The sequence below is a fragment of the Vicugna pacos genome, chromosome 11 (assembly GCF_048564905.1).
Source record: "Vicugna pacos chromosome 11, VicPac4, whole genome shotgun sequence".
NCBI classification, from domain to species: Eukaryota; Metazoa; Chordata; class Mammalia; order Artiodactyla; family Camelidae; genus Vicugna; species Vicugna pacos.
This window is the reverse complement of record NC_132997.1, coordinates 11,347,581-11,363,612: the sequence shown is the minus strand read 5'-3', so window position 1 is coordinate 11,363,612 and position 16,032 is coordinate 11,347,581. Positions and strand designations below refer to the sequence as shown.

General features: G+C 40.1%; 1 protein-coding gene across 4 annotated transcripts in view; it reads left to right on the top strand.

Annotated features, from left to right (window-relative positions):
- Nucleotides 1-16,032, top strand: part of LOC140699626 (uncharacterized) — a 48,251-nt gene that overhangs the window by 30,878 nt on the left and 1,341 nt on the right. For 3 of the 4 annotated variants that reach the window (XR_012077849.1, XR_012077847.1, XR_012077848.1), the window contains exon 2: nt 15,897-15,990. Coding sequence is in view for 1 of the 4 variants with exons in the window: in XM_072972258.1 (XP_072828359.1) it covers nt 10,300-10,452; nt 10,989-11,112; nt 15,897-15,990 (371 nt within the window). In the remaining 3 variants the exon portion in view is untranslated. Of the gene's footprint in view, nt 1-10,299; nt 10,453-10,988; nt 11,113-15,896; nt 15,991-16,032 lie in introns of all 4 variants that reach the window. The other variant, XM_072972258.1, reaches the window with a different exon arrangement.

Here is a 16,032-nt window from a genome sequence, read left to right as displayed (position 1 = left end):
AAATGCAACTGATTTTTGAACGTTAATTGTGTAACCTGCTACCTTGCTGAATTCTTCAATCAGCTCTAGAAACTTTTGTGTGGACCTTTTAGGGTTTTCTATATATAGTAACATGTCATCAGCATATAGTGACACTTTTAACTCTTCTTTTCCAATTTGGATCCCTTTTATTTCTTTCTCTTGCCTGACTGCTGTGGCTAGGACTTCCAGGACTATTTTGAATAGGAGTGGTGATAGTGGGCATCCTTGTCTTGTCCAGATTTTAGTGGGAAGCTTTTGAGATTTTCACCGTTGAGTACTATGCTGGCTGTAGGTTTGTCATATATAGCTTTTATTATGTTGAGATATGTTCCCTCTATACCCACTTTGGCGAGAGTTTTTATCATAAATGGATGTTGAATTTTATAAAATGCTTTTTCTGCATCGATTGAGATGATCATGTGGTTTTTGTCCTTTCTCTTGTTGATGTGATGTATTACATTGATTGATTTGTGTATGTTGAACCAGCCTTGTGTCCCTGCGATGAACCTCACTTGGTCATGATGTATAATCTTTTTTATGTGTAGTTGAAGTCTATTTGCTAAAATTTTGGTGAGGATTTTGGCGTTTATGTTCGTCAGTGGTATTGGCCTATAATTCTCTTTTTTTTTGTAGTGTCTTTGCCTGGTTTTGGTATCAGGGTGATGGTGGCTTCATAGAATGAGTTTGGGAGAATTCCCTCCTTTTCAATCATCTGGAAGAGTTTGAGAAGGGCTGGTGTGAGTTCTTCTTTTATGTTTGGTAGAATTCCCTGGTGAAGCCATCCGGTCCTGGACTTTTATTTGTAGGGAGGTTTTTAATTGCTATTTCTATTTCCTTTCTAGTGATCAGATTGTTCAAGTGTTCAGTTTCTTCCTGATTCAGTATGGTGGACAGTATGTTTCCAGAAATTTGTCCATCTCCTCTAGGTTATCCAGTTTGGTTCCATATACTTTTTCATAATATTTTCATATGATATTCTATATTTCTATTTTGTTTGTTGTAATTTCTCCATTTTCCTTTCTTATTTTGCTAATTTGTGCTCTCTCTTTTTTCTTCTTTGTGAGTTTAGCCAGAGGTTTGTGGACTTTATTTACTTTTCCAAAAAAAACAGCTTTTGATTCTGTTGATTTTTCCTATGGTCTTGTTAATCTCTATTGTATTTAATTCCTCTCTGATCTTTATTATTTCCTTCCTTCTGCTGCTTTTTGGGGCTTTTCGTTCTTTTTCTAATTCATTCAGGTGTTGGGTTAACTTGTTTATTTGAGATTGTTCTTTTTTGAGGAAGGCCTGTATTGCTATAAGCTTCCCTCTTAGCACTGCCTTTGCTGTCCCATAGGTTTTGAGTGGTTGTGCTTTCATTATCATTTTTCTCAAGGTATTTTTTAATTTCAGCTTTGATTTCCTCATTGATCCATTGTTTTTTCAATAACATATTGTTTAATGTCCATGCTATTCTTTTTTTCTCTTTTGTTTCTCTGTTGTTGATTTCCAGTTTCATGGCATTGTGGTCAGTAAAGATGCTTGAGATAATTTCTAACTTCTTAATATTGTTGAGGTTTCTTTTGTGCCCAAGTACATGATTGATCCTGGAAAATGTTCCATGTGCACTTGAAAAGAATGTATATTCTATTTTTGGGGGGTGTAAAGCTCTGAAAATATCCACCAAATCTAGTTTTTCTATTGTAGTATTTAATTTCTCTGTTGCCTTGTTTATTTTCTGTCTGGAAGATCTGTCTAGTGATGTTAATGCAGTGTTAAAATCTCCAACTATGATTGTATCCCCATCAATATCCCCCTTTATCTCTGTTAGTAATTCTTGTATGTACTTAGGTGCTCCTATATTGGGTGCATATATATTAACGAGTGTAATGTCTTCATCTTGTATCACTCCTTTAATCATTATAAAATGTCCCTCTTTATCTTTCTTTATGGCCTTTGTTTTAAAGTCTATTTTGTCTGAAATCAGTACTGCAACACCTGCTTTTTTGGCTTTTCCATTTGCATGGAATATCCTTTTCCATCCTTTCACTCTCAATCTATATGTGTCCTCCCTAAAGTGGGTCTCTTGTATGCAGCATATTGAAGGTTCTTGCTTTATTATCCACTCTGCCACTCTATGTCTTTTGACTGGAGCATTTAGTCCATTAACATTTACAGTAATTAATGATAGATGTGTGTTTATTGCCATTTTGAACTTATCTTTGCAGTTGAATTGATATATCCTCTTTGTTCCTTTCTTCTTCCTTTTGTGGTTTGGTAATTTTCCTTTCTATTATCATGGATTTTATTTAATTTTTGTGACTCCCTTGTAAATTTTTGACGTGTGATTACCCTTTTTTGTAAATCTATTAACCTATACCCGTTTTTATTAAACTGATAATAACATGATCTCAAACCCATCCTTCTGTTAAAAAAATTTAAAAAAGAAAGAAAAAAAGATTCTATATTTCCCTGCCTCCCTCTCCCACTCTCAGTGATTTGTATGTCTTCTTTTATAATTTCGTGTTTTCTTTATTTGTAATTCATGGGTTATCACCTTTCCAGCTGTACGTTTCTCATTTCTGCAGCATCCTGCTGCTTTTCAATTTAGAATAGCCATTTCAATATTTCTTTTAGCATGGGTTTAGTGTTGCTAAACTCCTGCAGCTTTTTTTTTTTTTGTCTGTGAAACTCTTTATTTCTCCTTCTATCCTAAAGGGTGGCCTTGCTGGATAAAGTATCATAGGCTGCATCTTTTTTTCATTCAGGGCTTTGAATATATCTTGCCACTCCCTTCTGGCCTGTAGTGTTTGTGTAGAGAAATCAGCTGAGAGCCTTATGGGGGTTCCCTTGTAATTCACTCTTTGCTTTGCTCTTGCTGCCTTTATAATCATTTCTTTATCCTTGACTCTGGCCATCTTGATTATGATATGTCTTGGTGTGGGTCTATTTGGGTTCTTCCTGTTTGGGACCCTCTGAGCTTCCTGTACTTGTATATCTGATTCCTTCTTTAAGTTTGGGAAGTTTTCAGTAATGATTTCTTCAAAAACCTTTTCAATCCCCTTTGATCCTTCTTCCCCTTCTGGGACCCCTATTATGCGAAGATTGGGATGCTTTATATTATCCCATAGGTCCCTTATGCTATTATCATTATTTTTTATTTGCTTATCTTGTAGTTCTTCTGAATGGGTGCTTTCTGTTGCCCTGTCTTCTAGATCACTAATTCGTTCCTCTGCATTAACTAGTCAGCTTTGCACAGCTGTTAGATCATTCCTCATCTCTGTCAATGAGTTTTCCCATTTTGCTTGGCTCTTCTTTATAGCTTCAATTTCATTTTTGACATATTTTATTTCTCTAAGCACTATCTCTTTTAATTCCTTCAGCAATTTGACCACTCCTTTTTTGAAATTTTGATCTAGTTGGCTATTGAAGTCTATTTCATTGAGCTTTCTTTCAGGGGATTCCTCTTGTTCTTTTAATTGGGAAAGTTTTCTCTGCTTCTTCATCTTGCTCATACCTCTCTGGCATTGTGGTTTATGGAGCATCAATTCTCTATTTTGGATCTTAAGAATTTTATCTATCTAATGCCTATTTAGGAATAGAACTTAGAAAAAAAAGAAAAAAAAAGAAAAAAGAAAATAAAGAGAAAAAAGAGAAAAAAATAAGAGAGAGAGAGAAAGATTTTTAAAAGAAGGGAGAAAGAGGGCTTGAAAACATTGTATAATGAATAATAGAAGAGCGGGTTGAAGTAGAGTATTAATCGGGTGGAGACGTCCTTTTAAAACCTTTAAAAAATAAAAAAGGGGGGTGGGGAGATGAATATATGTGTTTGAAGCCTGTGTCTAATCAATAACAGGACATCAAAATCCAAGAGAAATAGAAATGAATTAAGAAGTAAAAATTAAGAGAGTAATTCAAAATAGAACAGGTAAAAACAGATTAAAAACAAAACAAAACAAAAACCAAAACCAAAAAACAAAAAACAAAACAAAACAAACAAACAAAAAGGGTTGTTGTCGTTGTTCTCCTGGAGTCTGTGTGCTTTTAATGTGAAGTCCTTCTGTCTTCGTCCTGTTTTGGAAGCTCAGCTTGTTTTCATATTTCATAGGCCCTCCGTTGGCGCCCTCTTCTGTGCTGCTCCCAGCACTTGTCGGCAAGCAGATCGCGCCTCCTCCTAACACGGGGTCAGATGCAGCTCTCTTTTGCTGCGGGCGGGCGGGTAACTGCCCCTCTGGATGCCGCAGTCAGATGTTGCAGACTGGACAGGCATGATGGCGGGTCGTGCCCCCTCCCAGCACCTCGGTCAGGGGTTGTGTTCCTGCCCGACAGGCGGGGGGCCGCTCTCCCCCTGCCTGCGCCGCCGGTAGCTCCGCTGCTCTGTGCGGCTGCGTGCTCTGCGCCGGCGCTCCGCCCTGGCTGGCGCTCCGAACATCGGACTTCTCTTGCAGTGTTAGAAACCAGTGAGCCGGGATTTTATAAAAGAGCTAGAAGAGGCCTCTGGAGCACCTTAAAGCTGAAAAGTGTACTGAGTTCCCTAAGTATTATCCCCACCGCTGTGTGTCAATGGGTGGTAGGAGATTTGGTACATATACGAAGGGGTGTAGTGTTTTGACTTGGGTTTGCGTGCACGCGCTGCCACTGAGCTAAGTGATCCTGAGTCAGTTCGTTCGGAGTTTTTCCCTCGTCTGTGAGATGGGGACACTCATTTCTGCTTTGTAGAATTGTGAGAATAAGAAATTATGTAAAGTGTTTAGCACAGTGTGTATGTCAAGAGGGCTCATAAACTTAACTGCTGTTTGGTGTGAAGCCATCATTTGAGAGTCTTTGGCAATTACTGAGAAACAGGAAAATAAGGAAAGCTGGTTTTATGATGAAAGATATTTGAGGAAGTTCCATAGTCCCTAAACACATAATTTAGCATCAGCAGAGTCAGGACCGTTACACAGTCGCCCTGAACCAATGTTAAGCCACAGAATTTTTTGTTACTTCATATATGTTGGGGCTTAAGGGGACCCAATACTTATACACATGTTGTGTCCAGCAGCCAACTGAGAGATGACAAAGAAGAACAGGCAGGCGATAAATGTCTCCTTTATTACTGATGAAGCTACGTTCTCCATGAAACTCAGGGCTGTGGGAGAGTGAGTGTCATGACACTATGTCCCAGAATTAGAGACTCACGCAGTCCCAGGTAACTCTGGGCCACAGCGAGCATTCCCTTGAGAGGATCTGGCCCATAATGCACAGGAGTGTCTTGCCATGGAGCTGAGCATCCCAGCTGCTTCCTAATGGTGGCCAACACTGGAGGGAAAGGAAAGGTTTCATATGCCCTGCTTGTCTCCCCGGACTCACACCTCAATCTGTTAGTGTGAGGAGGGATAGCCGTGGGCCAGTGGTCAGGGGTGTGAAGGGAGAAGCAGTCTCCCATGGACCAGAGGAGTGGGGAGGAGGGATCCCCTCCCTCAGTTTAAACAGGTGGTGGCTTGAAAGAGAAGGGTGCTCCTCAAGAGTTTATAAGAGGGGAAATAAGGATTTCCTTTGGGACTCAGACTAGCCATGAAACACAGAAGATGATTAGATGGGAGACTTGTAAATCACTTTCTTATTAAATTGACATTTGTTGGGCACCAAAAATATGCTACATTCTTTTCTGAGAGTTTTACAGAAATGAATCCTTCAATCTTCACAACAAGTGAGTAAGAAAGATTTGATTGTTATCCCAGGTTTAAGTGTGGAAATTGAGGCACACAGAGGGTAAGTAATTTGGCCAAGGTAACAGAGCTAGTAAGTGGCAGAGCTGGGGTTTAAACCCTGGCTATCTGGTTTCCAGGCTCCCAGGGATGAGCTTTGGGAGTTTAGAGGTATCTGCATCCCTGGATCTCTGTACCTCTGCATCAGTTAGACCAGAAAGGACAGGGAAAGGGGAGTTATACAGGGGCTCACAGTCGTGTCTCAGCCACTGCCCATGAACTGTGCCCCGTGATTGGCGTTAATTGTTTTCCAGGCAGTAGATCTGTTCTTATAACAGAAATTTAGTCCATTGAGTTAATCTAGAAACTCTTCCTGCTCTGCTTCTGTCCAAGCTTGCCATGTGACTGCCTGCCCGAGATTGGGCCATGGAGGAGAATCTGTACTCATGGTTGAACTCTGATATTTCAATCTCTTTTGTAGTTTCACATCTCCTGTTACATTAATAAATTGAATTTCTGGTTTTCTTGCATCAGTGTGTCATAAGTTTGGTTAATGTGAAACCAGTCCATGGGAGCCCAGGGGTGCTGACGGTATAATTTCTGAGCATGTGGCATTTCTACCCGTGCAGATATGGCTGGATGATGTCCACCTTCCTCACTGATTTCTCCCAGCAGCAGGGTCCTCTCCCACCCCTGGATGTGAGGATGGGATCTCTCTGAGTAGGTCAGTCAGAGGCCGAGTCCACCAATCAGATGAAGTACCTGGAAGTGGGTTTAATAGAAGAAAAGGGCTTCCAGGTAGTCCGATGGGCTGTTCAAGTCCGTATGGTGAAAAGCTGTCCACTGTCTGTGGTTGAGCTGCTTCTTTGCTGTTTAAAACTCTGTATTACATGAAGGGATTTTAAAATGCAGAAAGGTGTGATTTCAGGTGGTACATCCGCACCGGTGACTAGTGCTGGATGACCGCCTTTGTGAGGAATAGACGGAGTCTTACAAACTTCATAAAACAGCTTTAAAAGCTCTGCATATGGGGTGCACTTCGTATGGGATCCAGTTCATGACTGGTCGCGCTGAGAGGGCACGTAAATGATGATGGCAGAAAGGACACGGAGGCATCAAAAAGGTCTCAGTCATGTTCCGTGTTTAGAGGATGGAGCACAGTGTAATATATTTGAGCTGGTTTTTCACTGAACACTTTAGAGTATTTTCTAGGACTCCCCAATCCCCCAAGGTTCCATGCAGCTGGGTGTCCCCTCAGTGCAGCTCTGTCAGCGCTTTCCCTGGGCTGATGCGGTGTCACGGGGAGCAGGACGGTAAGCGTCCCCGGCTCCTCTGAGCTCCGTCTCCTCATCCGCAGAGCCGGGTTTCTCATGCGTGTCTACTTAGTAGGGTTGCTGAGAATCACACGTGATGGTTGTCAGGTGTGATTTGTGGTTGTCTCTGTGATTGGCGTATAGTCAATATTTGATAGAAACACTTGTTTTTTATTATAATTGTGGCTCCTAGATTGCAGTGGTTTTTAGTCTGCATTTATTTTTTTATATGAATTTATTCTTATTTTTAAATAAACACTTGTATTTATATATTTTCATGAAGGTACTGGGGATTGAAGCCAGGAACATGTGCATGCTCAACAGGTGCTCTACAGCGGAGTAATACCCACCCTCCTTGTCTGCACTTTAAAATAAATATTTCAATACACAAAATATTTCTTAAACACTATCATGGGTCCTATTTTCTGCATAGACAATTGAATACATATGCCATCTCAATACGAATAAATGTCGTAGGGACATACCTTTCTAAATCTTTTAACGTGTTTTAAAACGGTCATAGCTAGTGAAAAACACGAGTCTTGGATCCACTACTTCTTAGGGTCTGCTTTGCCATCATGGGGAATTACATTCTACAGAGAAGGCTAATTGGATCTCATTGATATTTGGATGATTTTGCAATGTTCAAGGCTTTCAAAAGCTGACCGTTTTGTATTTTAAACTAACTACAAAGTTATCTTCTAGAAGTTGTAAGTCCTTAGCTTGTGAAGTGCCCAGTAATTCAGTTTGTATATGTCTGTGTCTCTGTGAACGCGTATGTGTGTGATTTCAGGAATGTAGCAATAAGTTCCATATAGCCTTCTGAAACATTTCTCCTCCAGTTCAAGGTGTAAGTATATATTTACACAAATAAATTTTGTGATTTGGCATATTGGTGGGAATAAGAGGTTCTCATAATTGTTTCAGAAGGGTTGGGGAGCATGAGCTTAGAAAATGAGAGGAGATAGAGGCAGGGAGGTTCTTTAAACTTTGTGCAAGATGAGAAACAGTAGCTTTTCTTTTTTCTTCTAAAGCAAACTGGCACTGAATTGTAAAATACTAATACTCAGAATTGCTTTTCTGATCAGAGACAAGTTCCTCAGATTTTTCAAGGCAACATGAATGATGAAATGTGTTTTAGCAGTTATCTTTAAAAGTAGCTTTATTTTTCAAGTAAAAGGCTATAGCCTGTTCTTTTTTTCCAGCTGTACAAGAATTTCTCATTGATCCAGGTACGTGATCAATGTGTTTAGTTTCTCTGGGTTATTTTTTTTTTAAGTGCTTGATTCATTCTGGTGTGAATGAATGTTTAAAATTTCTGGATTTTGATCATTAAAACTTGCTGATTTATCAGAACTGCTAAAAACCTGATGTTTGTTCCTTGTTTGGTGGGGCAACCTATTGATTTATGTTGTCTGTTATAGAGGGAAATTCTTCCTCTAGCCTATAGATAATTAAGTGAATGGTTTGCAGTGTGCCTTAAAAATCATTTGAATGCATTGAGCATGTTTGTCCAGTGAATTTTGGATTGAGTCATAATAATGACTTTGCTTTGATTCTGTGGCTTTTGTCCTCTCCACAAGAATTCGAATTCTCTGTTGAATTTTGTATTCGTGTTCTTAACAGGGGAAGGAATTTTGCATATTTTACAGAGGTGGGTTTTCCTATCCCCTCTGAATTCCTTCTGTAATTGATACAGCGAAAATCTGTTATTGCAGTGCTTAATTATTTCATAAAAAATGTTTTGGCTTAATCAGAAACAATGACAAAGAATGATAAGAAAAAATATGAAAACCTTCCTTCCTTTGAAGAATAGAAATGAGGTGTTCAGACTCACGCGTGCTTTGTACCTGACACACTTACTCTCATGTCATTGTGTATCATGATTCGGAGATGGAGTTGCTTCAGGTTTATAGATTTTTGTTGTAACATTTGTGTTGAATTCATTCTCTAGGCATGATGATTCCTGTTGCCTTTGTGGAAAGTGTAGATGAAGGGAAACAAATGCTTTGTTTTGTTTTCAGGAGGCCTGAGATGTTGATGAGAAAAGAGTAGAGGGTGGGCTGAGGAAAATAGTGACAGACCCTCACCTCCAGGCTGAAATTGATGAGCAAAGAAATCAATTAAGTGTATCGGTATTTGACTAATAGAAGTCAGACAGCCCAGACTGTCTAGTTATGCCCAAAGGAAAGTACTGAATTCACCTGCAGAATTAGGTGCTTTTCCATGTAGAAGCAGCTTAGAGCAATCAGAAAAATCAGTCTTATGATGAGATATAAAAAGAATACAATATCTTTTATTTCTGAAACTTTTCTACGGAAAGTTGTGTAGAGCTAAAATTAATTTTCAAGCACCAGGAGTTAAGAGTTTAGGTGGTTCTGTGGGATCGTTATTCAGGGATGTGTCTAGACCCTGCTGGAGTGGCTGAAGCTGGCAGGAAAAGACCCAGAGCCAGGATTTGTCATCCTAGGATGTCCTCCATAATGGTTCCATGTGGGAGCCCATGATTGGGTTAACAAATTGTAACACATCCCAGCCGACTGTCAACTTTAAGAAGAAAAAATGTGCTTAGTAACTGCTTTAAAGCAAGCACCTGTGCATCCTCACTTCTGTCTCCTTGCCATAAAAAGGAGAGACAATGCCTTGCTTACATATTTGAGGGTATAGATAGCACTCTGCTTATTGCACAGCAATGACCCAGGCCCTCAGCTATAAACGCCGGGCCTGTGTGGTGTTAGATAGTCTATTATCCCCAAAACAGGGACCAGGCTGGTCTGGTGGTCTGCTTTGTAATAAACATGTCTAAAAAATGTATCTTGTTCCCCTCACCCCATGACTTCCCTAAAGGTAAACTAAGCCTTAGTACTCATGGTGGAGTCTACAATCTCTGTCTCATCCCTTCTTTCCCCAAGTTCCTGCCTACTATCTCACAACTGTTAATGACTTTTTCCTTTGATTATACACAATAAATATGGGAGCATTTGAGAGACTCGTGGAGTTGGCTCCCTAATCCCTCTCGCTATCTTTCCTTTTTCCACAGTCTTGAGTAATTCATTCCTTGTCGGTAAGACTTCCGCCAGCCAGAACCCACAGTTCCAGGTGAGAAGGATGCAGGCTTTATCCCTCCTACCCGAGGGAGAGAGAGTAGATAATTGAGATATGCTCCCCTGTGGTCCCTTCCTGCCCCAGGGCCACTCCAGTTCACCTGCAGCCTTTTGGCCTCTGCTCAAAGGGCCTCTGTCCCAGGATTGACTGCAGCCTTTTATTCCCTTGTCAACATTCCCTGTGCCTTTCAGAGGTTGGTCTCTTCTCTGCAATTCAACCCTGGCAGATATGATGGTGGTCAGCATGCTTGTGGGCAGTTACTTGGGGAATCCCAGGAGCCATGCTGATTCTCCTGAGTCATTCGGGGTTACAGAACTGTCAAGCACTGCAGGAAGGCCATTCACGTGAGTTCAACACAGCATTACATCACTTTCATTTTATTTTTGAATTTTCAGTGGAGAAATTATTTGTAGCACACTGTTCCAGATTTTAGGCCGCCTGCTTTCCTCACCACCATTTCCTTGTTGGCTCTGGTGCTTGTTTTAAGAACCAGGTTTCTCCTCTGGTCATTTGTAGCAGCTGGGCTTGCCGAATCCTTGAATTGCATTTGAAGCAGAATGCTTCTTCGTGATGTCAAACTGATTTTCCTTGTCATGACTGAATATTTCGTGTACACTCAGTAACAGTTTCAAGTGAAATGCTCTTGTCCAATTTCGGTTAACTAATATTTGCTGATCTCCTGTTTTCATGCTGAGGGCAGTTTCTTCTTCCTGTAATAAATGTTAACAATTTGCATTTACTATGGAAGGTACTAGCCCAAGGTGCTTTTGTTCTTAATAGTTTTAATACAAATCACCCATTAAAATGTACAGCGGATTTTACTCTATGCCCAGAAATGTGCATCCCAGTCAATCTTAGAACATTTTCATCCCCCCAACAGGAAACCCAGTACGCATAAGCAGACATTATCAACTTCCCCATTCTCCCCAAGCCCCAGGGAGCCACTCTTCTGTCTCTGTGGATTTGCGTGTGCTGAACATTTCATGCAAATCAAGTCACTTCATGTAAGTGGAACCATCTATTTTGACTGACTTCTTTCACACTGAGTAACGTTTTCAATATTTGTCCACGTTGTGGCCCTGGGTCAGTACTCTATGCTTTGCTATTGCTGAATAATATTCCACTGTATGGCTGGGCCCCTCTGTTTACCCATTCATCACGTGATAGACATTTGGGTTGTTTCTGTTTTTTGGCTCTGAAAAGTAATGGAGAAAAGTAATGGTGAAAATTTCTGTAGGAGTTTTTATGTGAACATTTGTTTTCAGTTCTCTTACTTCTGTGCCCAGGAAGCAGAATTGCTGGATCATTCAGAAACCAAATATTCAATTCTCTGAGGACATGCCAGGATGTTTTCCAAAGAGGCCACGCTGTGTTACGTTCTCACGAGCAAGGGCTGCGAGCTCCGCTTCCTCTGTGTCCTCATTAATGCTTGTTAATCTTTTTTTGATTATAATCTATTGTAGTGAGTGTGAAGCGGTTTCTCCTAGTTGTTTTGACTTGATTTCCTTTAGAGCTAATGTTATTCAACATCTTTTCATTGTGCTTATTGGCCATTTGTATATTTTCCTTGAAAATATATTTTCAGATCCTTTATTCATTTTTTAATTGAGTTGTCTTTTTATTGTTGAGCTGTGGAATTTTATTTTTGATACACAAATTCCTTATCAGATAAATGATTTGAAAAAATTTTCTCCTGAGTGTTGTTTTTTCACTTTCTGGATGGTGTCTTTTGAAGCAAAGTTTTAAATTTTAATGAACTCCAATTTATCTCTGTTTTCATTTTTCCTTGTGCTTTTGGGATAATATTAAATATCTGATGTATTTTATTTAAACTTGTATATTTAAAATAACTTAATTCTTAGACCGTTCTAGGAGATGGGTACTGTTGTTGTCCCCAGTCTATGCATCGGAGACTGAGATGCAGAGAATTTCACTGACATATCAGTGTCAAAGCTACCCAGTGCTGTGGGAATTCAGACCCTCATATTTTCCCCTAGCATCTGAGCTCTTCACCACCATGCTCCACTCTTTCCAGGAATCGTTAAAGAAAAAGTCTTTACTTTTTTGATTTCTTGTTAGATTTTTTTCTCATTGGGGACCTCATCTCCTAATTTTACTTTTGGATATCGGTGTAGATTTATTTTAGGTCTCATATATGGAGAAGCATTGCTATCAGTTAACTTCTTTATTACTCACTCTCCAGTGATGATTGTTACTAGTTGACCTAATCAAGTCATGCTTAAGTCTTTCCTGCTCATGACACTAACAGCAGAGTCATGACTTATAGAATGCTCAAAGAAGAAAGTACTTGACTGATTTTATTTTGCTACCCAATCAAATCAATCAAATAAAAACCCCAGTGTTGACACAGACTATAAGCCCTCCAGAATAGGGTCACTGTCTTCCTTGTGTTTCATTTGTTGGGTCACAGTGTCTGGATAGTGCCTTGCTGTCCAGCAGTTTTGTGAGGATACGGTGCTCGTGAATCATTTTAAGGACAGAATTTTGACAATAGACTGCTGTTTATTTCATGAGGGAAAAGGTAGTATAGAATTACTTCTCAGATCTGTTTTAAAATTAAGCTTTGAATTTTGAGAATAGTTCAAGAAACCATAAAAAGATGTTTTTCACTAATTTTAGATCTATCTTAGACACATTATGTTTACATAGCAGAGTAACTTATCAAGTAGATTTGACAAGAGGAGTGTAATATTGATTATTTGTTTTAATTGAAATATTCTACCTGGGATAAAGTAATCAGTGCCTATAAATGAACAAATATGTTTGTATTTCTATGCAACATGGGAGCAGACTTCATATGTTTCTATATAATATATATGACTGTGTGTTTTAATCTTTCTGTCAGTGTTTGAATAGTTTTTCAGCAATTTTGTAACTTTAGAATTCTTCTAAGAAAATCACCCCCGATTCTAGTGCAGTTTGTAATGTGTATCCTGTCTTATGCATGGGATTCCACTGTCCCCTCAGTGAGGAATTTCCTCTCCTATTGTGTTAGTAGCAGGAACTGTGATTTCTAGGCCTTTGCTCTCCATGTGTTTGCAGTTGGCTGTCAGTCACGATTTTCCCTTTCCTGAGTTTTCATTGTTATATTAGGATTTCTGAAAATAACTATTAATATGTTGCATTGGTCTCCCTAGAAACTTGACGTCTTAGTGCTTTTCAGTTTTCAATTTATGAAAAATGCAAATGCACTCTTGTTTTTAAGTTGTCCTTTTTCACTAGATATTTGTTTATCTCTTTATTGATAAAATAATTTTTTCCCAATGAATGAATCGGTGTGCATGTTTTAAAGGATAACTTATTTTTTATTTTTCTTATTGTAACAGTAATATTCATTGTAGAGAATTTAGTAAATAAGGATAAACACAGTAATAACTTCACAATGGCCTCTAATCTCACCTGGAGGTACAGTTGTAAGGTTTGAAATTGAGAATTACAAGTCCTCTCAAATTGTTCTTTTTCAAGTACGTTTTGTTTACTGAGATCCTCGAATTTCCAAATGAATTGTAGCAGCAGATAGTTTCTGCAGAGGAGCCCGCTGGGATTGTGATCGAGACCACGTTGAATATACGAATCGCTCTGGGGAGCACTGCCATTCCAAGAGCACTGTCTTTTGATAGAGGAATGTGTGTGGAGTGTCTGTCCTTGTATTTAGGTCTTCTTAACTTTTTTTTTCAACAATGCTTTGAGTTTACAGAGTACTATTTTACTTTTTTTATCTTTGCCTTTATACTGAGGACAAGTGTGCAAGTTACCGGGATCAGAAATGTATTTGAGCCCCGCAACTTGCTGCCACCATGGATGCTGCGCTCTTGCTTCGCCCGCTGTACAATCTTGCACAGAATACGACCTCAGTAACTCTCTCTTGAATGAATGATTATATGATTGTTGGATGATGCTTGAGAGTCATTGTGATGATTTTTTCCCCCAGCCTTTCCTCAGTTCTTAACTATGCCCTTTCCCTTCCTAAACTCCAGCCTGGGTTTCAGCCTGCCTGTGGCATTGATTTTCCCTGTTTGTGGACTCTTCCTTTCACTAGTTCACGATAAAGTTACATGTGGGCTGTGGAAACTTGCTAGATGTCAAGAAAGAGCAAATCCATTGTATGCTAATATTTTTAGAGTGTGTTATTGTTTTATCGATTGAAATTAAATGAGGCTGCCCCCTGAGCCCTCCCGTGAGCTCTTTTCGCCTTCCTACAGCTGATACTGCTCTAATTGCTGCATGTGCCCTTTCCCCAGCTTTGGTTTTGGAATTGAATAAGTCACCATCACTGGAGCCCTCTCTTTAAAAGATAAAGAGAACATTTGCTCCTTCTCCCTGTTTGGGGACTTCGATGAGATGAGATCCCAGATAAAGAATGGAGCCCCACCTCATTCTGACCTCCGCTCTTTCCGTTCATTTCTTCACAGGAAAAGAGTACTATTCAACAGTATAAAGATTAATTGTGAGCTAATGAGATAGACAGGACAACCGATCATTTATTAAATACCCTTTCATGATAGAAACAAATGTATTATACACACAAACAGCACACAAAGCACGGTAGTACCATGGTTACATTCGTGCGACCGAGTTCGATTCCTGCTCTGGAGTGACAAGTCCTGTGTGATGGAGAACTGGTAGGTTGGCTTAGCCTCTCCAGAACTGATTTTCTGTCCTGCAGAGACGGGGCTCGCTAGGCGTCCCGCCCCGTAGAGGTGCTGTGGGGTGTAAATGACGCGCGTGGGCAGCCCGAGCACAGCTGCTCGTTCCTCGTAAGTGCAGGGTAGCATAGCTTTTGCAGTGACGGCTTTATGACCGCCCCATGTAGACTGTCAGTGCTCCGAAGGGATGCCTTGTGGTTTGGAGATGGGATTCTCACTTCTGTAAATACCCAAGTATAGTGTTATTGGGCCTTGCTGATTTGAGTCTATTCTTTAGAAAGTACATATTGTAGATATATTTTTCAAGCATGCGTACTTTTTTTCTTTTACTATTTAAAGTTCTACCCTCTCATCTCTTGGTGTTACTTTTCATGGAATCCAGGAAACAGTCCTAAGCTACCTGCCTCTTCACACTTTTCCGTGGTGGTTTCCTTCCCTGATTAGAAGAGGGTTTTGCATAGGAAATTTTATTTGTTCCCCTTTTCTTGGAGTCTCTCTCTCTGTCTGCCCATCTCTCACCTCTCAATCTGTCCATTTCTCAACCCACTGATTCTTCTGACATGTTCCAAAACGCATTTCAGGCAGCTTACAGAAGAACAGATACTAAATAAACAGGTGAGAAAATGGAGCCAAGTTCAGACAGTGAGGCTAGGAGGCGAGCCTGTGTGAGGGTTGCAGGCGTGAGACACACGCCTCTGCCCTGTGACTTATAAGAACGACAGCAGCAGTGTGCTTCAAGCTCCCAGCAGACACAGGGAAGCAGGGTTTGTGGGAGATGCTTACTGGCTGTGAAATAAATAAGTGGCTTAGGAGAAGCTCAGCCTTTCCAGCTACTAAGGCTCAGGAGAATATTTTGAGTGTCTTCCAAAATCAGAGTATGGCATCTTTTCTTTTTTCAGAGTTCTATGTATAGTTGGTTACATTCTATACCTGGAAATTTCTCCAAAACTCCTTCCCACGTGAGTCCCATGGCTCGGGAATTGGGTGGTTCTGCTCATTGACGGGGGTTGGCCAGAAACAGAAAATGAGAGCCTCAAAGGAGCCTGGGATTTGTCAGTTATGTTTTGTCAGTGCTGTAGGGTTCAAGAAATGCTTTCACCATTTCTCTCCATCTGAGGCAGCAGCGTGATGTCTTACCAGCATCAGGAGCTCAGGGCCACAAGATGGTGGGGGTTGACTGCACTGCCGTCAAGACAGCTGAGCTAGTCACTGCAGGTGTGGTTCTTTTACATACTGCATTTCATGTTCTTTACTAGA